This window comes from Suricata suricatta, chromosome 3, assembly GCF_006229205.1.
Source record: "Suricata suricatta isolate VVHF042 chromosome 3, meerkat_22Aug2017_6uvM2_HiC, whole genome shotgun sequence".
Lineage (NCBI taxonomy): Eukaryota > Metazoa > Chordata > Mammalia > Carnivora > Herpestidae > Suricata > Suricata suricatta.
Genome location: NC_043702.1, coordinates 148241060 through 148267841, shown reverse-complemented (window position 1 = coordinate 148267841; position 26782 = coordinate 148241060). Strand labels below are relative to the sequence as shown.

The following is a 26782-nucleotide window of genomic DNA, read 5'->3' as shown; positions in this document are numbered from 1 at the left end:
CCAGATGCTTAACTAACTGAGCCACCCAGGGGGCCCTAGTTGATAAGTTTTGAAAATTCATTTATACTATTCTCTTTACTTTTATATTTGAAATAGTCTATAATAAAAGTTTTTTTAATTTTTAAAAATGTTTATTTTTTTTTAAGAGAGACAGAGACAGAGTATGAGCAGGGGAGGGGCAGAGAGAAAGGGGGACACAAAAACCAAAGCAGGCTCCAGGCTGTCAGCACAGAGCCTGATGTGAGGTTTGAACTCACAAACCATGAGACCCTGATCTGGGGTGAAGTCAGATGCTTGCCGGATTGAGCCACCCAGGTGCCTCAATTAAAAAGCTTTCTAAAAAATAAAAAGGAAGTGGGTCACTAGACCAAAAATTCATATGTAACAGGCAACTTGTATACCATATATATCATAGATGGATATTCAGAGCATGGCAATATAAAATACTTTCCCCAAATTGCATTCAAATATAATTCCAAAAGATTGCTACAGTATGACAATGTTTAAGATACTAGGTACAAAATCTTCTCTAAATTCTTTCACAAATCCATCCCTTAACTAGAGTGTACTACAATATTCTATTAGAAACCACATGCAAATCAATTTTCAATATTAAGAACTAAGGATTCAATTAAATTGACTCATGAAATGCATATAAACTCATCATGGCCTGATAAAACTTGAAGCCCCCCAAATTTACTCAAACTGGTTACAATCTAAAATCATAGATTTAAGGGTCACCTGGCTGGCTCAGTTGGTAGAGTGTGCAACTCTTGATCTCTGGATTGTGAGTTCAAGCCCCACGATGGGTACAGAGATTACTTAAATGCACACACACACACACACACACACACACACACACACACCACAGGAATATTACTCAGCAATCAAAAAAGAATGAAATCTAGTCATTTGCAACACCATGGATGGAACTAGAATGTATTGTGCTAGGTGAAATAAATCAGTCAGAGAAAGATAAATATATGATTTTACTCATATGTGGAATTTAAGAAACAAAACAGATGCACATAGGGAAAGGGAAGGAAAAATAAGATAAAAACAGAGAGGGAATCAAACCATAAGACTCTAAAATACAGAGAACAGGGGTGCCAGGGTGGCTCAGTTGGTTAAGTGTCAGACTTCAGCTCAGGTCATGATCTCATGGTTTATGAGTTTGAGCCCCACATCAGGCTCTATGCTGACAGCTCAGGGCCTGGAGCGTGCTTCCGATTCTGTGTCTCCCTCCCTCTCCCTCTCTCCCACTCTTTCTCTCTCTCTGCCTCTCCCCCCTTCACACTCTGTGTCTCTCCCAAAAGTAAGTAAACATTTAAAAAACTTTTAAAATAAAAATAAAAAATAAAATACAGAGAACAAACAGGGTTGCTGGAGGGGTGTTGGGTCAGGGGATGGGCTAAATGGATGATAGGCATTAAGGAAGACACTTGTAGGTATGCATATGGGGTGTTAACATGTTATAAGTGATGCATCATTAAATTCTACTCCTGAAACCATTATTACACTATATGTTAACTAACTTGGATTTAAATTAAAAACAAAATCTTTAAATTCATAAAAATAAAAATAAAATAAATAAAATCTAAGATTTAAAAAACAAGTTTTTACATTACACGTCAGGGGTGCCTGGGTGGCTCTTGTAAGGTGTCTGAATCTTGATTTTGGCGCAGGTCGTGATCTCACCATGGTGAGATGGAACCCCAGGTCAGCCTCATGCTGATTCTCTCTCCTTTTCTCTCTCCCCCTCTCCCACTACACACACTCCTGGTCTCTCTCTCAATCAATGAATCAATCAATCAATAACACTTCAAAAGCAGGGAGGAAATCCCCAACACATCCCCTGCCCCAAGTTAACTAACTTACTAGCAATCCAAATGAGGTTTCAATTCCTTGCTCTATATAAAATTCTGGGTCAAGTCATTAATCTGGATTTATTATTACAATGTTGAAATATAAAGATATATTAAAGACCCCAAACTTCCATTTTTCACCATCTTTAGGTATAAGCATATGAATCCACAAGCACAGATGAAAATAATCACAAATATAAATGAATGAAATACCCAAGAGCCAAAAGGCTAAAACAGAAAATCACGATGTCGCCAGTTTCCTATTATAAATGATAATAAGAACCAGCTATTCTGGAGAGCATTTCCAAAATTCTAGTTCATTTCTAAAATGTATCAACTGCTAAGTAACAAGTAACAAGAAGCACAGAGGTCGGCCCAGAGTAGAGATTCAACAAATGAATGTGAAAGACTAAATGGCAGAAGAAACTGTTATTGGTACTAATCTCCCTAATACTGCTCTCCTAAGGCTGCCCGCACTAATGTGTGGGGAATGGGCCAAACCAGAACTAGGAAATAAAATAATCTCAACTAGCTAATCAGCTCTTCAGTAATAAGAATAAAACCTTTGGGCTCCAGTGTCACATTTAATATTCTAAAATATTCTTTACTCATAAATAAGGAAACCATTTTCATTATTTTGAACTAGCCAAAAGCCAGCTTCTTAGGAAGCTTATCACATATTTTGGGTCCTAATTTACAGTTGGAATTATATTGGTGGCAGATCTATTTTCCCTCCCAAAATCAACAAAAAGATTAACTTAAGTTACCCTTAATATGAAAAAACTTCACAAAATCTCCACAAAAGCCCTCAAAAACAACCTTCTATTGAAACTTCTCTTTAATGGTTATATATCACCAAGTCCAACAGTTTTTGTTTTTGTTTTGTTTTGGTCTTCTCCTCAATTTCCTCTCATATTATTGACCATCCACTCCTTGAAGCTCCTCAATACCACTGTGCTTTCTTGGTTCTCCTCTGTATTAATATCCTATTGCTGGTGTAATAAATTGCCACAAATTATTACTTTAGGGCACCTGGGTGGCTCAGCCAGGTAAGCATCCAACTTCCTTTCAAGTCATGATCTCACAATTGGTGGGTTCAAGCCCTGCGTGAGGCTCGGTGCTGATAGCTAAGACCCTGAAGCCTGCTTTGAATTCTGTGTTTCCCTCTCTCTCTCTGCGTTTCCCCTGCTCATGCTCTGTCTCTCAAAAATAAACAAATGTTAAAAATTTTTTATTTTTAATTTAGTAGCTTAAAACCACATACTTATTATCTTACAGATCTGTAGATCAGAAGTCTGAACTCGGTCTCACTGGGCTAAAATCAAGTTTTTGGCAGGGCCTGTCTCTCCTTGAGACTCAGGGGAGACTCCATTTCTTTTGCCTTTTTCAGAGGCTGCATGCATTTCTTGGCTCATAGCCCCTTCCTCAAATCACTCGAGTCTCTTGCTTCTATCCTCACATCTTCTATTGACTCTGTTCTCCTGCCTGCCTCCCTCCTATAAAGACATTGTGATTACATTGTACTCATCTAGATAATCCAAGATAATCTGCCCATTTCAAGACCCTAAACTTAATCACATCTACAAAGTCCCTTTTTCCATACAAAGTAACATATTTACAGGTTATGGGGATTAGGCCATGGACATCTTTGAGGGGGCATTAGGCAGCCGAGCACGCGCTCCTATGGCTCTAATTGGAACCCTGCATCTTCTGCCTACCACCTAAATTGTGTTTTTTGTTCTTTTATATTTTCTCCTTTCCTCTTCCACACCCACTGCTTCAACTCTCACCTTTATGCTAATATCCAACTCTCTCATTTTAAGTATGAGGGGAGTGGAGCCTAGACAGGGAGGTGATGACTACCCTTGAATCACAAATATGATATTTCTACTTGGATGTCTTCAGAGCTCCTCAGTCCAAAACAGGACTGACTCCTATAACCATCTGAATAACAAAAATTTTTCAGACTCACAGGCTAGAACTGTATTGTTCTTTCCTTTCTCATCTCCATTCTCTCAGCTGGTTCTTTCTTTCTTTCTTTCTTTTTAAGCTTATTAATTTATTTTGAAGGGGGAAGGAAAAGACAGAGAGAGAGAGAGAGAGAGAGAGAGAGAGAGAGAGAGAGAGAGAAAGAGAGAGAGAGAGAGAGAGAGAGAGAGAGAGAGAGAGAGATAGAGAGAGAGAGAATGAGAATGAATCCCAAGCAGGCTCCGGGCTATCAGTGAAAAGCCCAATATGGGGCTTGAACTCACGAACTCTGAAACCATGACCTGAGCAGAAACCAAGAGTAGGATGCTTAACCAACTGAGCCACCCAGGTGCCCCTCACCCTCAGCTGGTTCTTTCATCTGTGTCCTTCCATTCATTCTGAAATCCAAATGCAGCTTCATATTCCTTAATGCTGCCTTGGTTAGGTTAACTCCCCAGAGTCTTCTGCTACGGAAGCACTCTTGACATAGTGTTTGATGTTCAAAGTCCTCTAGGATGTTATCCTCACCCCTTCCCTAACCCTCCAAATGGATCCATTAGGACTCCCCCTGTGTCCCCTCTGCCTGCACACCGTACTGACTCCTATTTCTCTGCCCACATTGCTGCTGCATCATGGACTGCCTTCCTTTGCCCCTCCACTTAGAAGTGCATTTTTGCCTTTTACCATAGAAATTATCACTCTAAAACTAATTTTTTTAATTTATCTATCTTCAAACCAGGCTAAGAGTTCCTTGAAGGCAGAAACTATACCTATCAACAAACATACACTTTAGCAAAGACTTACAATCTGTTATTAGATATTCAATATTAGCACTAAATTAACAATCTAATATAACCTCTCACAAGGAAGATAATACCATATCCAAAGATGACATATTATTCAAACGTCAAAACTTTACTTTCAAAGCATATTTAATGATATAGGAAAAAATTACAAGGAAAATTAAGTGAAAAAAATCAGGAGACAGTGTATGATACCAACTTTGTAAATATGTTCTCACACACATACATATAAACTCAATATAGTGTTAAAAAAGAAATCCGAAAAGGAATACACTAAAATGTTAATAGTATATATCTCCAACTAGCCTGATTTTAAATCACTTTCACATTTTTTTATAATTTTATTTTCTAATTTTTTTTTAAGAATGAGAGGCAATTTAGTCCAGCAATATATAGTTAAGAACATGGACTCTAGAGTTAAGAGCCTGGGCTCAAATAAATTCTAACTCTGACATTTACTATCTGTGTGACCATGGGCAGTGTCTCAGTTTCCCTATCTCTATAAAATCCAGACAATAATACTAAAAAAATACCTTACTCATGAGCTGTTTTAAGTATTACACACAACTTAATATATTAAAAGAACTTAGTCCTTGGCTCAGTGTAAATACCACATAAGGGGCATTACAGTAACTACTACTAACTACTATGGCTGCTGTTACTACTATTATTACTACAGTCATTAAAACTGACTTATCACTATGTAACTATTAGAAAGAGCATAAATAAAGAGATAACACCAAGTACAGAAAAGATGAAGCAACCAGAAATCATACATTGCTAGTTGGAATGCAAAATGGTAAAGCCACTAAAGAAGCTTGGCAGTTTCAGGGCTCCCGGGTGGCTCAGTCAGCTCAGGTCATGATCTCATGGTTCATGGGTTCAAGCCCCACGTCGGGCTCTGTGCTGATCTCTAGCTCAGAGCCTGGAGCCTGCTTCAGATTCTGTGTCTCTTTTTCTCTCTGCCCCTCCCCTGTTCACACTCTGTCTCTCAAAAATAAATAAAATGAAAAAAAATTTTTAAAGAAGTTTGGACGTTTCTTTTAACGTTCATTGCCACATGACTCAGTTACCCCATTGCTTTAACCAAACTGAAATGAAACATATCCACATAAAAATGTGTATGCAAATGTTTCTGGCAGTTTTATTCATTATTACCCAAAACTGGAAATAATCCAATGTCCTTCAACTGGTGAATGGATAAACTGTAGTACTTCCATATGCTGAACTACCACTCAGCAATAAAGACCAGTGAGCTACTGACACATGCAACAAAATGGATGAATGTCAAGGCATTCTAGCAAATGAAAGCAGCCAGATTCAAATGGCTTCATGCTGTATGATTCATCTATATGGCACTGTGGTTATGGGAACAGAATGTGGATGAATGACCGTCATGGGCTGGGGGTGGGAGGAGGAGTTGGCTATGAGAAGCACAAAGAAATCTTGGAGATAACAATAATACTCTATATCTTGATTGTAGTGGTGGTTACACAATTGCATGCATTTGTCACAACTCACAGAACCCTACATGTAAAAAAGGTGAATTGTACTGTATATATCCTTTAATTTTAAAAATATTTAAAAATAAAAAAAGGCAAGAAATGACTTCATGTTAATTTACCACCAAGACCTGTCCAACTTTATACATACCTTCAGCAGAATTATGCTTAAACTACACACACTGTCAACTTGCCTATTTAAAAATATTCACAGAGGAGATTCTATAAACCCAAATGGTAACATATAGCTACTCTAAAGGACTTTAAGAACAGGGCAACAAAAATTTGGCTAGGAAACAAGTAAAAGTTACTTGCATCTGTACTCAAAACATAAAACGAAAAAATACCCCACCATAAAAATAAGCCTATTTTTCAAATCTGTGTCTGAGGTCCACTATGGCATGGAAACTTGGGACTAATACTCATAAGGCAAGGGGCCAGGTGCCCAACATAGCCTGATGCATTATATCAACCAATCTGAAGAGGTAAACTATTAAAATGACTCAGGATGAATGTTCTAGATCCACAATAATGAAGAAGCCAATAGGATTTTCTTAATCCCATATTGCCTTGGGTCCTTACACTAAGCAGAATTTATCAATATATAGGGTAAGGCAAAGTCATTTCACTGATGGAACTGTAAGAGAAATAAGCAATGAGCTTGGAATAAAAGAGAAAGGGTTAAGGGGCGCCTGGATAGCCCAGTCGGTTAAGCGTCCAACTTCAACTCAGGTCATGATTTCATGGTTCATGAGTTCGAGACCCATGTCAAGACCCATGCTGACAGCTCGGAGCCTGGAGCCTGCTTTGGATTCTGTGTATCCCTCTCTCTCTGCCCCTCCTCCCCTTGTGCTCTCTCAAAAATAAATGAATGTAAAAAAAGAAGAAGAAGAAGAAGAAGAAGAAGAAGAAGAAGAAGAAGAAGAGGAAGAAGAAGAGAGAGAGAGACAGGAGAGAGAGAGAGAGAGAGAAAGGGTTAAGAATACAAGTTTTACAAGCACAAGAATACAAGTCCATAGAGCATGTGACTCTTGATCTTGAGGTCATGGATTTGAGCCCTACATTTGGCATAGAGATGATCTTATTTGTTTTTTGTTTATTTACTTGATAGAGAGAAAGAGAGCATGTGGGGTAGGAGCAGAGAATGAGAGAATCCCAAGCAGGTACTGTCAGCAGAAACCCTGACATGTGGCTAGATCTCATGAACTGTGAGATCATGACCTGAGCTGAAATCAAGAGTCAGATACTTAACTGACTGAGCCACCCAGGCGCCCCTTAGTTTATTTTTTTTTAATTTATTTCTTTATTTTGAGGAAGAGAGAGAGCTCAAGCAAGGGAGGGGCAGAGAGACGGCGAGAGAGAATCCCAAGCAGGCTCCACATGGTCTGTGCAGAGTCTGATGCAGGGCTCAAACCCATGAACCGTGAGATCATGACCTGAGCCAAAGTCCGACACTTAACTGACTGAGCTACCCAGGCACCCCGAGATTACTTTAAAATAACACACACACATTTTATTTCACCATACCTATCGGCACACATACATACTATTTTATACTGAATTGAACTCATTATCATCTTAGTCTTCTGTCTTACCCTGTGTCACTCTGAATATAAATTGTTCTGCCTATCCTCCTTCCCTCCTCATCTGTCTCTATCTCCACCTTTCTTCCAAAGAAATAGATAATTATAATCTCCCTGAAGCTACAGGTCAGATTGAGGAAGCCCTAGAATAACAGAAAATACTAGGAGTTGAATTCCAGTCTGGGATGTCCCTGAGGGTCCAAACTTGAACTCTGAGACCATTACAAAACCAACCTGAGTTTCTGAGTCAGTATAGACTCATTCCAGTCTCTATGTGGACTGACATTAGTATCCACTACACCCAACACAGATATAAGTCCCAATAAAATATATTTTGAAGAAATAAGCAGGCATTTATTCTAAAAAATCCCAGAAAATCTCCTTTCTGAAAGCAACCACTGCCTCTTACAGCAGCCCAACAATTTGGTAGATACAGTTTTAAGAGCCTATATTTAGATCTAGAGCACCCAAGATCATAATACTATAGGATACCAAGATAGGCGATAATAGTCAACCTTGAGAAATAAATAAATAAAAATAAATTTCAAGAAGTAACACTGCATACAGACTGACCCACACTTCATGCCCAATAGCCAATAGTGTATATACATAAATGAAATGGTAATTCCTGTGTGAGCAAAGAAATGCTTTCAAGGATTATATAATCAGATTAAAGTCTTTTTCATTGATGACCCTGGGATACTAAAGGCATATACAATTTATGCAGAAGTTTAGTTAGTCTGTATCAGTCCCCAAGGCTTTCATCAGAGAAGGTCTAACCTTTGAGATATTTCTTACCTCAGTCTATTTCAAGTATTATTAATAGGCCCCCAGGAGCTTATCATTGACTCAAGCACCTCGTGGCCTATGCAAAGGCTGCCAAGAAAAAAAGGTCTCTAAGTCAAAAGTAGCATCAAGGCACCACAACCTGAAGTGTAAATCATCTACTGTGACCTTGTGGGGGAAGGAAAAAAACCAACCACCAGTATCATCCGGGGGTTTCTTTTAACACGCCAAGATGGCAATTCATAGTTGGTCAAGAGGCCATGGCCAAACAAGAGGGAGAAAGAAAGCAATTATCCTGATAATTCATATTGTGCATATATAACAGATGGATAGTTTAACTAAATAATTCAGATAATTGTACCACTCTCCATTTCACAGAAGGACAGTCAGAGTCAGCTGTTCAGCTACTGGCGGCTCCAGTCTCACATTTTGAATATAACCTTTTACACCTTAAGAGTTCTTCAGATCATGGAGAAACATACTGTCACTGTACGGAAACTGACTTGTAAAAGAATTCCTGAGCCAATAAAGGCCCCTTGTCTTGATTCGAACAAAGAGATGGTTTCTCAAAAGAAGATTTGTTTGGCCTCAAATCTTCAAGCAGCTTAATCTTTAGCTGAATTTGTCTAATATTGAGTAAACCTATACAATTCAACTCATTGCCAGCCCTATAAAGAGAGAAGAACGCCTATATTGCATATGTAGGTGTTTAAAACAAACAAACAAACAAACACGACTCATAGCTGTCATCTCCTTCCTCTCCTATTTCAAAGGATTACTGAATGTGAAGAGCATATTAAGTGAAAGAAGTTGTACTTCACAATCTGGGAGGGTGGGTAAGGCAGAAGGAAAGGCACCTAGAAGGTCAGTCTCAGGAGAAGGGAGTAGAAAAGTGGTTACCTAGTATGAGAAGGAGATCTACCAGAGTGACGTCAAAGTAGGTGCTTTTCTCAGGGCATTATTAAAGTGCGTACGGTATGGACCAGGTTCAGATAGCAGAGTCATCTTAGAAGAAACAGGGCTACTGTTCCCAAAGAAAACTACTTTGATAGAATCATGATTCAATAAAGGAAGACAGGGACCAGAAAAACTGGATTCTATTTCTCTATCATCTATAAACCCATGAAATGGTTCTTTCCAGAACCTAGATCTCAATCTCCTAAATAAAAATTCACCTTCTCAAAGAGTTCAGAAACTTAAAATAATGAATATGGTCCTCTTAGCATCCATCTTATTTATACTCAGCTCCTTATTAGGTGAGATAGAAAGCTCTGGAATTTAAGGCTGAAAAATCCATGCCTAAGCGCAACTTCTCTCCTTCCTAATCTTGCACAAGTAACAGTTTTCTGAGCTTCAGATTCCTCATCTGTAAAATGGGAATTGTAACACTACTTGCCACACCTACTTCAAGAATCACTGCCAAGATTCATACAGGGGAAAGACATATGAAAGAATTTTTAAACAGCAAACGTTGGTTGCTACCCTAGGTGGGGCACTGTGATAGCAGTAAAATAAAACATACAGATAGGATGAAAAAAAGAGAAGGTTCCTCTGTCTGAGAGAGAAGGTTGCAAACACGGGAAGAAATAATGCTAAGCTATTGGCTGATACATGCAGTGAAGTGGTATGACACAAAATTGAATAATTATTTAGAAGTGGATTCTCATGCGCACACTTTCACTTTGCACACATAGCAGAAAAAGAAAACTAAGAAAGATGAAGAGTGGGTGCCCCACTCTCAGCTCACCAAAATAACTGATGAAGTTCCATCTGAGGAGGGAGAGTGGACTTAGTTATGACAGTCGGTATATAGTGACCATGACTGCATAAGTAAGAATATTGTTGCATAAGACGAGAGAAGTAAAAGTGTCATTACCAAGCGCAGCAGTGTTAAATTATCCACAATCCATATACCATAGCTATAGACAGGGTAAATGATTTCTATAGAAAGCTTTAAGAAAAAAGAAGAGAAAAAGGCTATTCCACAAGTATCAAGCAAACATAAGTGATTCAGTAGGTTGGTTCTCCATAGGAAGCTCTTAGGAAGGTAATGCTCCCAAGAAGACAGACAACAATGAGGTCAGGAGTGTTCGAGGAGCCTGCAGGAGACACAAACTGTTTCTGAATCGCTACAAACCAGCAAAACAAGAGGTGTGGTTTCAGAAGCTCTGCTGGCCTTAACCCAACAGAGGGGTTTACTCTCTGATCTAAGATATTTTATAATAGCGTCACACAAACAGAAAACTGAATTTTCTGAGAAGGCATCAGACAAGTGACATTGACTATGCTTAATCTGAGTGCCATGGTATATATACACGCACGCCGACCGGACAGCGTGAAGAAGGCTAATCTATAAGGATAACACCAGAGACCAAATCATCAGTAACCATGACAACTCAAGTAGGTGGAGGGAAATACAAACACTGACCAGGCAGCCAGGTGACACTATTCCTTCAAGGTAGAGACCCTAGGGTCTGAAAAAGACTTGATTCGTGGAGGAAGCTGGCCAAGAATGAAACCGACTAGCCCCAAAGGACCAGTGTCCGCGCCAGGAGGGCTCGTCGGTGACACTAACACTCTCCATGGGCAGCCCTACGTAGGGGTCACAGGTTCATGTGTAGGGGAGTGGACGCCTATAAAATTGGAAAAGGAGTTACCTGGTGCAGGGCTGTCAAACCGTCCACGTTGACCGTGTTGATGTCTGCACCTCTCGCCAGAAGCTTTTTCACCTCGTCGGTGTCCCCGCTAGAGCAAGCGGCCAGGAAGACAGCGCCGTCCTCGAAGCGGACTCTTGGGCTCCCGCGACGAGTCTGCGGCTGCCGCCCGGTGCCTCGTCGCTCCGCGGGTTCCTGCTCTGTCAGCGAGCCCCGCCAGCGCCGAAGCTGCTCAGCCCGCCGCATTCGCGCCGACTCCGCCCGCTTCCCGCCCAGGTGCTCCAGCTCCGCCATTGCTCCGGCCTCAGCAGCCACTGCTGAAACTACCACCACTGGATTGCTACTGCTGCCCCAGTTGCCGCTGCCGCTTCCCTCAGAGCGCTTTAGCCGGGAGCAGAAGGCGGAGACCCCCGCACCGCCATCTTTACTCCTCCCGCTACTAGCACCGCCCGCACGCTCCCTCGGCTTCAGCACGCAGGCGTTGCCCGCGCCTCGGGTCATCACGGGACTTGTAGTAAGAGACGGGCCCAAAGGGCAGGCCATGGCCTTGAGGGAACTACAAATCCCTGGATGCATCATTGAAGAGGCGAGGACCGGCTCTCCCTACTTAGCCGCGGGACCCAGAAGGGTCACCTTTGCCCTAAAGCTGGAATTGTTTCCTGGACCGGCGTCAGTCTCTTTGGGCATTTTGGGAATTGTAGTTTATTCTTGTTGTGACGGCTGCCTAATCTTGGCTCCCTGATTATCACATCAGTCCTTTGAAGTGCAGAAGAGGCAGTAATTATTTCTATTTTCTGTTGGGGAAAACTAGACAAAGTACCCGAAAGACTCAAATCTATGCCGTGGTTCTAAATTTAGAGTTTTATTTACATTATAACGTGTAATACATTAATATGTATTAATCACAGTAAACCTAAATGTGCATGGGAAGGAGGAACATGGATACATATACAGTGGTACATATTATAAATCAATTCTTTGAACAAGACACTTAGATTCTAGGCCCTAAACAGATCCAGGAACGGATAGATCCCATGATAGTGGAAAGAATATAAACTTTCAATTCAAATTAAATTCACATCCCTAAACAAGTTACTTGATTTCTCAGCCTATTTCTTTTTTTGTAAAGTGGGAATAGTCCTGTGGATCAAGTAACACATGCAAGGATACCTGTTCTATACTTGACACATATCCACTCACAATAAATATTAATTTCCCTTACTCCCTCCTCCTCTACCTTTATCATGTGTCTTAAATTCTTAAGAGACAGAGTGGATGCTTTGTCTTCCATGATTTTCCCCTGCAAAGTTACAAAAAGACAACTGTGGGGCATACTAAACTCCTTAGGCGGCAAACAGGACATTCTCATACTCACAGTGAACTTGGTTATAAAACCTGTAAGCCTGATTTAATGCCTATACCCCCAGGGCCTTAGCCCTGGACAAAATATAATTAAACTGTGGTGTCCATAATGAAAGAGACGATATGCAATTATTAGGTTCTGTCTGTTTTTAAATAGTCTTCTGTATGTTTAAAATTTTTCATTAAACATTATTACAAAACTGATTAGGTCATTGTAAAGGGAAACTTTATTATATTCCATTGTGAACATTTGTGGTTGCCTCAACTTCCCCTGAAATGAATTGAGAATTAAATGAAAAGTGACATGCAAATGCAGAATACTATGTTTAAGAATACCATGTTTATCCACAATATGTTTTAATTACATATTCTTGAATGCTTTATAAATATTAATTGTCCTACTGCGGTATCTTTGTGAACAGTGAATAACAATGTGCATTTAATAATCAAGGGCACCTGGGTGGCTCAGTCAGTTAAGTGCCCGACTCTTGACCTCGGTTCAAGTCATGATATCACAATTTGTAAGATCAGGTCCCGATATGGGCCCTGTGCTGAGCATGGAGCCTGCTTGGGGTTCTCTACCTCTCTCTCTCTGCCCCTCCCTTGCTCACTCTGGTGTGCATGCACGCGCTCTCTCTAAATAACTTTAAAAAATAAATAAAGGGGTACCTGGGTGGCTCAGTCAGCTAAACATCTGACTTCAGCTCAGGTCATGATCTCACAGTTGGTGAGTTCAAGCCTCCATCATGTTCTGTGCTGACAGCTCAGAGCCTGGAACCTACTTGGGATTCTGTGTCTCCCTCTCTCTTTAACCCTACTCTGATTGCACTCTGTCTCTTTCTCTGTCTCAAAAATAAATAAACATTAAAAAAATTTTTTAACAAAAATGAAATAGTCGTGTAATAAAATATACATTATATAGCCTTGTTTTCCTTACTACTGTGTAATAATTTACAGTCACTATAGAACTTGTCACCCCTCATCATCTATTGCAATTAAAAATTCTGTATGAGATTTTGTAACTTGTCAATATAGAACCTCTTATTACAACTCAGCCTCTTGCTGATAATTAAAATTTCCCACAAGCTCTCAAACAGAACTCTCCCAATCGGATAAAAGGGACACTGATATTATATCAGATAGGAAAGGATACCCAGTTTGATGCTTAACCCTCTTCAAGAAACCGTCATTAGCTAAACTCTGCCAAGCTAGATGGAAGCCAAAAAGTAGAGAGGGGCAAGGTTTTGGCATAATATAAATCGCTGAAATCCCAGGAAGCACATCTCTGAGCAGCAGCAATCCGTGGGTACTTTCTTAATATTATGTTCCTGATACACAATAGCTCCTCAAAAAAAGCATGTACTATTGAACTGTGTATTTTACTGACCGAATGGTTTTCCAGTAAGAATTTTTTAACTGGGGTAAAATGTTCAGAGACCAATAATGTTACATTTCTTTTGGCTGTGTTATTTTCACATTCAGAACCAGGGAAGAAGAAATATCTGGTGCCAGTTGTATAAATAAGCTAAAATTGAGCAAGTCCAAGTTAAAGCCTTTCATTCCTAAGAGGTAAACTTAAATTTCAACAGAAAGAATTCAATCTCGATTCTAGGAAGTTCCAGGTAATACCTCCTTACTATATCTATTTTATTTGGTTTTCTTTTCCTGAGGCTGTTAGAGCATAAAATACCTTCTTTGGAGATTGTGAAGAAAAATATAAGTAGCTAAGTTCCTTGAATAATTTAAGGGCATACCTATCTGGAAGGAGAGGAATGTATCTTCAGCTATGTGATTACAAAAAGCAGTAATAATTATTATAATCCAATTAATTTAACTGGCTCAGGCAAAAAAAAAAGTTATGCCACAAAAAAAAAAACCAAAATTAATCTGCATATAATGGCTCAAAAAAGTTTTTCAAAACTAAAATCATGTAAGTTTTTCTGAAACATCTTCCCCCAACCAGGAATATATATAAGTAAACTTATTTAATCAGCCCATTAAAAAAACATGATAGTTTAGATCTACTAAAAAAATACTCTATATTAAAGAAAATATATTTTATATTCAAGTGAGTAAATACTGACAAATAATCCTGCATATAAATGTTTTTGCTTTTAAATGTATTAAGTGAGCCAGCTATGATACACATATATTCTTGTGTGGATAAGTTTTTGTTAAGTTTTCCCACAATACACTTAAAAAAATAAATCACAATATTAGAATACTTCCTTTTTAAACACAGTAACACCTGCACATGGTTAACAAAAATTTTTCAGCCTGGCCTCTCTTCTCACCAGTTAACATACCTCCCTCTGGTGGGCAAGTGGAAACTGTACATTTAGCCCCTGGACTTCTTTTTCTCTTTTTTCTTTTATTCAATCTTTCAATTTGGTTGCCAAAATTGCATTTGCTTGTCTTATGATACCATTTCTCCTTTCCACCAGACTCAACACAGTTCCTGCTTCTTATAAAAGACACCTTTAATATTTTTTTATTTTTTATTTGAGAGAGAGTGAGCGAGCCAGCACACCAGAGGGGAAGAGGGACAGAGGAAGGGAGAGAAAGAATCCCAAGCAGGCTCTACACGGAGCCCAATGTGGGGCTCAACCTCATGACTCTGGGATCGTAACCTGAGCAGAAATCAGGAAATTGGTTGCTCAACTGCCTGAGCCACCCAGATGCCCCTTTAAGAGACGCTTTTAAGCTCATTTCTCAGACGGGGTCTGCTTGGGATTCTCTCTCTCTCTCTCTCTCTCTCTCTCTCAAAATAAATAAATAAACTTAAAAAAAAAGATATTTAAGACTTGTTTCTCAGAAAAGCACCTAAGGAAGTAACCATATCAGTTCTGAAGACGTAACTGTAACTGAAATACAATTACAGTTGTGGTAGCAAGAAAATAAAAACACTGAAGGGATTAAAACAAAATATCAGTAGTAACATAAGCAGCCAACTCCATAAAACACTTCATTACAATGAGTAAGTACTAGCAATAAGTGCAAAACCCCAAGAATGAACTGGAAATTAGGTTGAACAGTCCTCAGACACTCCTTATGTTTGTATTTCATAAGCTACTTTGGTTGATTCATTCTTACAACCAACGTGAGGATCCCTGGGGTAGAACCACTGACAGAGTGCTAGTCAATGTGTGGGTCTCCAGAGGAGAGGTAACATACCAGGCAGTGGGCTCCGGGAACCGGGTGCTGCTTAACACCAATCTGGACTTAAAGGCAGAAATTACTGCAGTGCCCAGACTTACATTGTTTGCAAGTTTAGAAATACTGACCATTACTCCTATGCTACCACTGTTCCAAAGCCACACAATGAGCTGAAAGCAGTGAAATGAGGGGTTGGGGTGCGTGTGTGTGTTATTGTTGTTGTTGTTGTTTTCCCACCCACAGTATTCCCAAAGGCTGGTCATGTTCCATCGTGCAGTTTAAATTCAAGTCAGGTCCAAGTCATCCAGGCACACTCACGGAGATTAGGAACCATTGAGAAATCAAGGCCAGCTTCACCATAAACAGGTCCCTCTCCTTGGTCAGGTAGTACCACACTTTCAGAATTGTAAGAAAGTCTCAAAGTCATCTATTCTAAACTTCCACCCAATGCAAGGATGCCTTTTGCACTATCCCTAATTAACTTCCAGTTGAACACTTCCAGTGATGAAGGAATTCACTACCTCCCAAGTTTACCTGTTCTGTTCTTCAGGGTTCTAATTGCTACAGTGCTTTATTGAACTAAATTCTGCTCCGCTTTAACTTTCATCCGTTGGTCTTTGATGTATCCTCTGAAGCTTTAAAATTTTCCATGTGAAAAAAAAATACTTAAATGAAGAGACGTATCAAGCATTCCCTTCTCTAGTTCAAATATTTCTGGTTCCCTTCATTGTTTCTCCTATGAGGCGATTTCCAACTTCTTGCCTGCTCTAATAAAGAGAGTTGACTTCGTAACCAAATTTGTAACCGCACGGGTCCACACCAGGTGGTGCAGCCAGGCAGAACTTACAAGCGTCTCAGCCCTGAAGTACCGCTCCGCGGAGGAGTGAAGGCAGCCGAAGCAGGTTCCGATTTGAAAGCCGCGCGAACGGAAGCGAGGCTCAGAGCGCTAGCCAATAGGACGCTGCGCTCCTCCCCCGGGCGTTGTTGCGGGCCAATCGCAAGCCCCTCGGGGCAGGAGGAGGAGCCCGCACCAACCGTCTGAGCTTGCGCAGGCGCGGGTAGCTGCTGGTCCGCGCGGCGCTTGGTTTTGAGGTGAGTTCGCCCAGGTAAGAGGGGGCGTTTTCTGGCTACCTAGGGGAGAAGACGCGTCCTGGCGTTGGTTCCTGCGGGGATTGGTGAAAAAGAGTCCTGTTTCTGCCTAATGTGGGAGTTTCCTCTCTTTGGAAGAGAGAAACTGGGAAAAGCGGAGGCTCTGTAGAATCTCCGCAATCCTGTGGTGGCCCGAGCCGGGCCCCTGCTCAGCAGGGAGAAGTGTGCCCCTGGGAGAGTGTGCCCCTGGGCCACGCACCGGCGGTTTCGCTTTCTTCACTGTCTGGTCCAAAACTCACATTTCCTTCATTAGCGATTCAAACATTACAGGACTGCATACTGGTAGGCATTGTTGATTCAAATTTTTTTTTTTAAAGAAAGGAAAAAAATCTTACGTAGACTAGACCTGCCCTCAAGGCATTTTGCCCCGGGGAGGAGAGGCTGTCGGAGATGAATTACCGCTCATGATGCAAGTTGGTGTGGAAGCCGAGAGGGTGACCTTTGAAAGGAGGGGAGTGGGATGCATTACTAGAGAAGGGCCAGAAATCATTTAATGTGGACGCGTCTGTAGGTATGAAAAAATGAGACTTTTGTGGCAGCAAGAAGTGGCTGTGGCTGAAGAACAAGTTTATGGGGAGTAGTTACTAGAAACGAGGTTGGAAATAGGCGTTGAGGTTTGATTGTAAAGAATCGTGCCCAGAAAATACGCCGTAATGGATGGCTTTGAGCCAAGGAGTGCCATACACCAATTTGTGTTAATATCTTGAGACTGGGGTCTGGTTGAAGCAACCAGACAAATTTCTTTAGAGAACTTGCCTGGCTTGTTCTCACCCTATTCTAACCCTTTACCGTGCCTTTCCCCTGGGTTCTCATTTTCTATAAAGCTGCACTCTCTTACTTGTGGATTCTTACTGTCCTTGCTTTCTCAGTATCTGCTTACTGAGGAAAGTAATAAGGATCTGTATATAAAAGGTGAGGTTAATTATCTAGTGAAATAACTGCCTCCAAAAGATGACAGTCTTAATGGGTGCAGCTAAGGACATTTGGAAGTACTTTAAAGAATAATTTAGGGGCACCTGGGTGGCTCAGTGGGATAAGCACCTGCTTCAGATTCTGTCTCCCTCTCTCTCTGCCCCTCCCCCACTTCCTCCTCCCCCTCAAAAATAAAAACAAAAATTTTTAAAGAATAATTAACAGCTTAATTCACTTGTAATATTATTAATCTTATTTAAGTATTTCAAGAAAAGTTTGTTAATTGAGGAGGAGCAGCAAGCCTGGAGATTAGAAAAGAAAGACCCAAAGGAACAGTTTGTCCGCAAGGCAGTGCAGGAGAATGTCTTTACCTATCCAGTATACAAATTTAGTCTCCTTTAAACATCCCTGTGATTGAGGTGGATGCCTCAATCTAAATTTATGATTATCATAAATAACAAGCATTCAGTAATTACAATCTGTGCCCACCAGGGACTCTTCTGATTATAATTAGTTTTCCAAGTAGAAATAACTTGACAGAATGTGTGGGATTAAAATTAAAAATTTTACTGTAGTTGTACAAATTAATAAATTGACCTAATGTTTAAGCCTTTGTGAGTGAGCCTGGAATAAATTAGTACATCTAAGCTCTACTAAATCTAGGTTTACTGCCAAGTTGAGTTTTTAGTTCACAAAACTGAGAACCAGATCCTGAGATGTATATATTTATGGACTTTTATGAGGTGATTCTAGAACTCATACAGAAGAGCAGAGGATCAAGAGTAACCGAAACATTCCTGAAGAAAAAGAACAAGGTGGAGGAACTCAACTACCAAATATATCAAGTCTTATTAATATAGTAATTAAGTTACAGTAATTAAAATAGGTATTCACTCAAAGATAATCCAATTGATGAGTGGAACAAATTAAAGAATTCAAAACAGATCCAACCGTATATGGAAATTTATGACTGTATCACCAGGGAAAGGATAGACTTTCCAATAAAAGGGGCTAAGACAATTGGTTATTCATATGGAAGGAAAGATCCAAAATTGGACCTCTACTGTCGTGTCCCGCCCTGGCCAGCAGGGCCCTCGCAGGTTCTTTTCCTGAGGGAGGGAGAGAAAACAGGGCAGGAGGGAGAGCGCAGAGAGTGAAGACAGCACACAGTTTCCAATCAAGCCTCTAGTTTCTTCCTCCTTTATTAAGAAAAATACTCTCTTATATAGCGTTTGGGGCGGGGAACTGACCAGGTTAGTTGCCAGGTAACAGAATTTTAGAGAAAGGGGTAAGACGAACTGAAATTCCGGACACAGCATCAAAGGGAAGCGCACAGACTAGCGTCTGCAATGCTGGGCAGGGGAAGCTTGAGGCTGCATACCCAAATGCAGGTTTGATCTTTTGTGCACCTTGGCCTAATCTACCCCTGGCGCAGCAAGACAGTCGCCAAAATTATTTTGGACCAGGAAATGGCAATCTCCAGCCTCCAGAATGCAAATCTTGTTTTTTGGTTGCTCCCTGGAGAGCCAATATCCTTGCCTGAGGCAGCCAGAAAACTTGGCGGCTCCCGACACTCTACCTCACAGTATACACAAAAATCAATCCCTACTAGATTAAAGACGTAAATTGTAACACAATTGAAAGAATATGTAGACAAATAGCTAAGTTTGGGCGTAGGGAAAAATTTAATATGCAGAAGTGTCTGTAAAGGAAAAGGTTTTAAAACTGATTATGTTAAAGTTAATACTTGTGTGTCGGTTAAGAGACATCAAAAGCTTGTCAGGAGACAAACTAAGAGATGGTAATGTAACTCCTCTATCAAAAGATCGGTGTCCTTTATGAATAGTGGCTAAAGAGAGTTAGAGTTAGGAAGGGTGTTGAGCAGATGCGGATGTGGGTGTTTGTTTTAGATGCAAGAGATTTTAAGCATATTTGAATGTTGATAGGAAGGAGATTTGAAATACTGAAGAACTGGGAGGATGTGGAATCCAAGGTATATGGAGAAAACAGACATTTAAGCATTTGCTTATAAATATCTCAGAGTGAGACTCCCTCTACATCATTCATTCCTGGCTTTCTTCACAAAGCGTATCTGGACTTCCGCCCACAGCTAATATTTGTCAGTCCTTTTCTATACCAGGCATGCTGAGGATGCAGTGGGGAGTAAAATTAGACCCTAGGCTCTACCTCATGAGTTTATAAATTTATCACTGGAAACAGACATTAATTGAAAACTTGTCGTGTTTTTGTTGTTTGTAGAACTTTTTTCATTATTTACACTTTATTCTTAACAATTGTTTGCTTGAATAGATAACAAGAAGGAAGTGGAAAAATCGCGGATTCCCTTCTCAGAATGGGGATATGAAGAATTTATTTTTTGCTAAATTGAAGCCATGTGCTGAAAACTCCAGTCACCATTGCTGACTATTTCATGGTTACCCCCTATCTCCCTAGTGAATCCCAGCCAGCTCCTAGTGTGGTGCAGTGAACTGTGTTTGGTTCCTTCTACTTGGGGACCATGCAGAGAGCTTCACGTCTGAAGAGGGAGCTGCAGTTGTTAGCCACAGAGCCACCCCCCGGCATCACATGCTGGCAGGATAAGGACCAAATGGACAATCTGCGAGCTCGTAGGTATCATGTCTTGCCTATGATGATCCTGTTGGAGATTGTGCTGAAATTTGAATGTTTGCATATTCTAAAGTAGAGAACAATGGCAAGGTTGAAGTGCCCTCCCGTTTTTCTAAGCCTAATTTGTTTACATGTATAAAAGGTTTGCTTGACAAGGTGCTTCTTTGGTCTTTTATTACACCTTTTGCTGACTTGTAGCCAGGATTTGGGCATCAGCTCTGAAGCAGTGTTTAGACCAAAGATCACCATCTCAAATATCTGTGAGGCCAGACAGGAAACATAAATGATTAGAATACTGCCATCCAGGGGCGCCTTGGGTGGCTCAGTCGGTTAAGCATCCGCCTTCGGCTCAGGTCATGATCTCACAGTTCATGATCTCACGGTTCATGGGTTCGAGCCCTACATCGGGTTCTGTGCTGACAGCTGGCTCAGAGCGGGGAGCCTGCTTCAGATTCTGTGTTTCCCTCCCTCTCTGCCCCTTTCCTGCTCATGCTATCTCTCTCTGTCTCTCAAAAATAAATAAAAAACATTAAAAAAAATTTTTTTAATTTTTTTAATGTTTTATTTATTTTTGAGAGAGAGAGAGAGACAGTGAGAGCAGGGGAGGTTAGGGAGAGAGGGAGACACAGAATCTGAAGCAGGCTTCAGGCTCTGAGCTAGCGGTTAGCACAGAGCCCGATGTGGGGCTTGAACCCACAAACCGTCAGATCATGACCTGAGCTGAAGTCAGACGCTTAACCAACTGAACCACCCAGGTGCCCCTAAAATTTTTTTTTAAAAAAGAAAAAAGAATACTGCAGTCCAGACAAAACAAATCTGCAGTTTGTATTTGACTTGTAGTCAGTATTGTCCAACTTCTGTTTTGATCTTCTATCTCCCCTTTGTTTGACACCATGAAACAAAGTACATGGGTACATTGGTGTATTGCATGAGAGCTTCTTAAAGCCCTGAAAGAGAATTATTGTCCTCGACAGAGCTTTTCTTTAGGACCATAGACTTTATTAGGTCTGTATGGTGTGGTCATTTAAATCATCCAATTGTCTTTTAACTTCTTTTATTTTTTTCTTTTTAGAAATATTAGGTGCGGCTGACACACCTTATGAAAAAGGTGTTTTCAAGCTGGAAGTTATCATTCCTGAGAGGTTAGTATGAATTAGACTCTAAACTTATTAAGGCAAGCACAGTTATTGGAAGATAGAGTAATGTAGTAGAGTGTTAAACATAGGAGCTAAAGGTCCTAGGTTTTAATCCTAGTCTTATGATTTAATATCACCTTGGACAAGTTATCTCTCTGGAGTTCAAATTCCTTCTGTAAAAATGAGCTAGATCACTTCTAAGGCCCCTCTTCTTTTCATTGTGCTAAAATGTACATAACATAAAATTGATCGTTTAAACCACTTTTAAGTATTTGGTACAGTGGCATTACATACATTGACATTGTTATGCACCTATCACCATCCTCCATCTCAAGAACTTTGTCATTTTCCCAGACTGAAACCCCATACTCATTCAACAGGAACTTGCCAGTGCTCTCCTCTCCCAGCACCTGGCAACTACCATTCTACTTTCTGTTTCTCTGTTAAGGTCCCTTTTCATTCAGACCTCCTTTAAGGTTCCTGAGTTCTACTTGTAGATTCATGCAGAATGAGGAAGGGAAGAAATGAATGTCTGTTGTTAATGTAGATGTCTATTCACTAGGTCAGATCCTGGCCAAACTTGTTAAAGTCCTCAGAGAAGTAGCTTAATAATCATGTGATATATCAGTTCTGAAAATTTCCAAGGTTTGTGTCTCACTAAAAAGGCATAATAACCAAATGGCAATGTATAAATCTTAATTGCATCCTGTTTTTCAAAAACCATAGGGGAAAAAAAACACTGGGTGGGGAGCAGTTGAGGATATCTGAATAGTAGACGATATTGGGAAATAAATTTTTAATTTTTTCATAGGTATCCGATAGTATTGCAGTGATATAGGAGAATGATCTTATTCTTGGGAGAGCATGATGAAGTATTTAGAGGGTGACATGTCTTGATCTAGGTGGTGGGTATATGAGTATTTTTAATGTTATTATTTCAACTTTTGTTTGTAAGTTTTCATAATAAAAATTTGAGGAGAGAAAAGGTTTGCCTCTCAAAGGCTGTCTTCCTGATTAGCCATCAGGAAGCTGTTTATAATGCATTAAGAAGCAATATTTTAATAAAAATTCTCTATTGTCCTACGCTTTCAAAGGTATCCATTTGAACCCCCTAAGATCCGATTTCTCACTCCAATCTATCATCCAAACATTGATTCTGCTGGAAGGATTTGTCTAGATGTTCTCAAATTGCCACCAAAAGTGAGTGGTGGGTAAAGGGTGGGCCTAACAAGCAGTCTATGGTTCTCATCTATATAACTTGAATTAGAGTATAACATTTTTAGTGATACAAAAGCATCTGCCTATTTGTCTGTGTATAGGGTGCCTGGAGGCCATCTCTTAACATCGCAACCATCTTGACTGCTATTCAGTTGCTCATGTCCGAACCCAACCCTGATGACCCACTCATGGCAGACATAGTAAGTATCCTCTTTTCCTCCGTGGCCCATATGCTACTTTCTTTATACCTCCGACTTTTCATTGTGGCAGCTGCAGCTGAACCACTACAAATCATTTTTCTCTCCATTGACTTCTTCTCTGATTTTTGTCTCAGTCCTCTGAATTTAAATATAATAAGCCAGTCTTCCTCGAGAATGCCAGGCAGTGGACAGAGAAGTATGCAAGACAGAAACAGAAGGTATGATGATTGTACAGATCTGATTTTGCTACTGTTATTAGCCCATGGAAAGTGTATTTGTCTGCAAATGCATATATGTTTATGAACTTTACTAAATTTGTACTGTACTCTAGATTAGCTAATTGATCTTTTTTTCCTATTGAAACTTTCTAGGGGCACCTGGGTGGTCAGTCAGTTAAGCCTCCAACTTCAGCTCAGGTCATGATCTCACATTCGTGGGTTCGAGCCCCGCGTCAGGCTCTGTGCTGACAGCTCAGAGCCTGGAGCCTGCTTCAGATTCTGTGTCTCCCTCTCTCTCTGCCCCTCCCCACTCATGCTCTGAATCTCTCTGTCTCAAAAATAAAATAAAACATTAAAAAAATTAGAAAAAGAAACTTTCTAAATACTTATTTGGCACAACAGCCTAGTAGTTCAAACAAGGGTGCATTTTTCCTTAACAGTTGTCATCTATTGACAACACCAGAGAGCAGGCAGCATCTGGTTAATTTTTTTTTTTTATATTCCTGGGAGTAGCATGGATAAATGAGAGGTGACTTTGATTCTTTTTTCAAAGTTTTCTTTTTTAACGCTAAGAAGGGACTACTTCAGGAATCAGGAAGGAGAGGGGGGGGAGAGGAATGAGGAGAAAATTAACATTTCTTATGGGACCTTTCATGGAAGAAGAAAGAAGGAAAATTTCCTCAATTTAAGTTGATAGAGCTTCCTCCTTGAACAGTACAAATTGCAGGAAAACAAAGATTGGCACATTCTGGTTCTTGCTGACTTATGACATCCTTCAGATTGAGTTAAGTAGCAATTACTTATGAAAAGAAATAAAAGTTTAAAATATACAGAAGTTTGAGGAAGATGCTTTTGGAGGGAATATTCAAGAGGCAACAAAGTTTTTGGAAATAATATTATAGGACTTCAGTGTTCTCCATCCTGGTGTTTGTGTGAACCTTCTATTTTACTGAATCTGCTCCTTTTTAGGCTGATAAGGAGGCGATACCTGATGATCTGCCAGAGGCTGGTGCCTCAGAAGTATGCAACACAGCACCGAAAAGGAAAGCCAGATCGCTGGGAGGCACTGAAAAGAAATTTTGCCCTGATGCATAGGGGTTTGTCCTGATCTATCTTAGTTAATATATTCTTTGCTAAGATGGTCTAATTTGCTTACCTTTAACTGTTTTTCTTTGTATTTGTTGACATTATCATTTTTTGTCTCCTATAAAACAGACCTTGTTATTTATATATTCTGCTCTACATGGATTCTCTGAGGGTAGTTTGTTTTATTTAGCTTGTACATACATATTTTGAAACCTTTTAAACCTGAAAAATAAATAATGTTGAGTGTGTTTATCCTGAATGTGTGTCTGGGAGCAAACTGTCCAGAAAGCTTTATAATAAGAATGTTAAAATATTTGGAATTTTGTCTTTTATTTTGCCAACTTTCCAACATCACTAGGGATACTGAATGTTTGACGTCGATATAAAATAACTATTGGAAACAGTTCAGTTGCCACTAGGCTTTTAGGAATTCTGGGTTTACAGATTTTATTTTATTTTTATTTTATTTTATTTTTAGAAGTTTTAATACAATGTGGGAATAAGGTAATATACCCTTTTGTTAATTTTTTTGCAACTTTAACTTTTTGTGATTTGTGTAGCTGGTCAGAATTACTATGGTATAACTTTTATTTGTTCAATAAATTATTGAACACCTGCTAGGTACCAAGTATTGTGGTAGTATTTTAGAATATAAGAGTGAAAAATTCAGACATGAGATTAACCAGATAATCATACAAATTTAAATAAGGATTTTTGTAGTCACTTTTTGTCCCTAGCTTCATTTCATGGCAAGTACTACTCTGAATAAATAGGTGCCAAACTTGAATCTCCTACTCACGATTTTATAATATACTTGGACTTTGTTATTCTGTTTAGACAGAGAAAACAGATTTGAGCAGGAATCAGTAGAAAGAGGCTGCCCATGCTGAGTGAAAGACTCTGGGAATAGAGATATTAGGAGTCCGAACTAGAAAAATAAAAACTGTCATGTCCCCATCCATCTCCCAGGGTAGCAGTATTATCTCAGCGCAGTGATTTTATACCTAGGCAAGGAAACACGCACATAAAATAGTGCATCTCTGGGGGGCTCCTGGTTGGCTCAGTCGGTTGAGCATCTGACTCTTGATTGCAGGTCAGGTCATGATCTCAGGTTCATGAGTTCAAGCCCCACATCGGGCTCCATGCTGACAGAAGCCTGCTTGGGTTTCTGTCTCTCCTTCTCTCTCTGCTCCTCCCCCACTCATGATCCTTCTCTCAAAATAAATAAATGAACTTTAAAACACTACCTTTCTGAATGGGCAATTTTCATTCATCTACCTATGAGTTACCTTGTATCCTTTATTCAGCACAGCTTGCCACAGAACATATTGGACTCAGTACACAGAAGACAAGAAATGGGGATTTATATAATCCATTACTGACAAATGATGGCCTAAACTGAAAATATAAATTTCTTCTGTATCGCACACTTCATCGATTTCCAACTTCTATAGAACTCATTATTTATTTAATGTTCACTTATTTTTGAGAGAGAGAGAGCATGAGCATGGGAGGGGCAGAGAGAGAGAGAGACAAAGAATCTGAAGCAGGCTCCAGGCTCTGAGCTGAGCAGCACAAAGCCCGACATGGGGCTCGAACACACAGACTGTGAGATCATGACCTGAGCTGACATAGGCCGCTTAACCAACTGAGCTACCCAAGTACCCCGATTGGAGCATCTTGAAACCAGTTACTGTGACCAGGGAGGTGCCACATGCTGTCCATTGAGGGTGAAGCCAGATGTGAAGTGTGAGGTGGACTTGGGAACATTTGTAGGAAAGGAGCACCTCCTATAGGACAAACCCCCTACACAGCCGATCCATCACTGAGTCTGGTCCGTTCTGCCAGCCACTTTTCTCTGTCTCTTCAGCACTAGTTCAAGCTGCCATCATCCCACCTGTACCACAGTCCTTGCCTGTCTCCTTGTCTCCAGCCTTGACCCTCTACATTCCATTCTTCTCACAGCAGCAAGAACAATTTTTTATTTCCTCCTTAAAACCCTCCAAGTGGCTTCCTTTTGCAATTAGGGAGGGGGGAAAAATCCAGTCTCCTTTCCTGAGCCATAAGGACATTGTTCTAGCCCCTGTTTTGCTTATCTATCCATCTTTTTCTAGAGGCATGCCCTCTACCCCTTACATAGCACACTCTAGCCACAGAAGCCTACTTTCAGTCTCTTGAACGCACCTAACTCATTCCTCCTCTAGGGAGTTCTACATTGTCCATGATGGTCTCAGCTCCAACGTAGCTGCCCCAGAAAGTCCTTGTCTATTCCATCTAAAGGAGCACCTTTTCCAGGTACCCTGGCCTATAACCCATTACCCTGATAGACTTTATCCTTAGCACTTGTGCTTAACCAGAAAATGTGTCCATTTTACGTACATTATCTGGTTGCAAGTGCCAAGCACATCATGGCAACAAGAAATTGTTCTAATGGTAAGAAAAACAGAGCCAAAAATGACTAGATGTCATCTATCCATCTCTCTGACTTAGCAAGTACAGAAGACTTGGGCTAGAGAACAGAAATGAGAATGAGAGAAAATGAGAATGAAAAAAGCC

The 26782-nt window shown here is 40.2% G+C and overlaps 2 protein-coding genes across 10 annotated transcripts in view; one reads left to right on the top strand and one right to left on the bottom strand.

Moving 5' to 3' along the window:
* PPP1R12B (protein phosphatase 1 regulatory subunit 12B) overlaps nucleotides 1–11607 on the bottom strand; it is a 207698-nt gene extending 196091 nt beyond the window's left edge. For 3 of the 8 annotated variants that reach the window (XM_029935479.1, XM_029935473.1, XM_029935475.1), the window contains exon 1: nucleotides 11165–11605. In XM_029935479.1, coding sequence (XP_029791339.1) covers nucleotides 11165–11455 — 291 coding nt within the window. In that variant the 5' untranslated portion in view covers nucleotides 11456–11605. Of the gene's footprint in view, nucleotides 1–11164 lie in introns of all 8 variants that reach the window. The other 5 variants (XM_029935481.1, XM_029935474.1, XM_029935472.1 and 2 more) reach the window with 3 other exon arrangements.
* Nucleotides 11608–16730: 5123 nt separating this feature from the next.
* On the top strand, nucleotides 16731–25183 carry UBE2T (ubiquitin conjugating enzyme E2 T). 2 transcript variants are annotated; one of them, XM_029933150.1, is made up of 7 exons: nucleotides 16731–16771; nucleotides 20195–20367; nucleotides 21441–21510; nucleotides 22599–22704; nucleotides 22824–22922; nucleotides 23057–23140; nucleotides 24110–25183. In XM_029933150.1, the coding sequence occupies exons 2-7, from the start codon at nucleotides 20259–20261 to the stop codon at nucleotides 24233–24235; spliced, it is 594 nt and encodes a 197-aa protein (XP_029789010.1). In that variant the 5' UTR covers nucleotides 16731–16771; nucleotides 20195–20258; the 3' UTR covers nucleotides 24236–25183. The 2 variants fall into 2 exon arrangements, with proteins under 2 accessions (XP_029789010.1, XP_029789011.1); XM_029933151.1 differs by having other exon boundaries at nucleotides 16767–16785.
* Nucleotides 25184–26782: the final 1599 nt, after the last annotated feature.

Coding starts and splice junctions, on each gene's coding strand:
- UBE2T (XM_029933150.1), top strand. CDS start 20,259: ATGCAGAGAGCTTCACGTCTGAAGAGGGAGCTGCAGTTGTTAGCCACA. Junction 20,368..21,440: donor AATGGACAATCTGCGAGCTC/GTAGGTATCATG, acceptor TTTTCTTTTTAG/AAATATTAGGTGCGGCTGAC. Junction 23,141..24,109: donor ATGCAAGACAGAAACAGAAG/GTATGATGATTG, acceptor GCTCCTTTTTAG/GCTGATAAGGAGGCGATACC.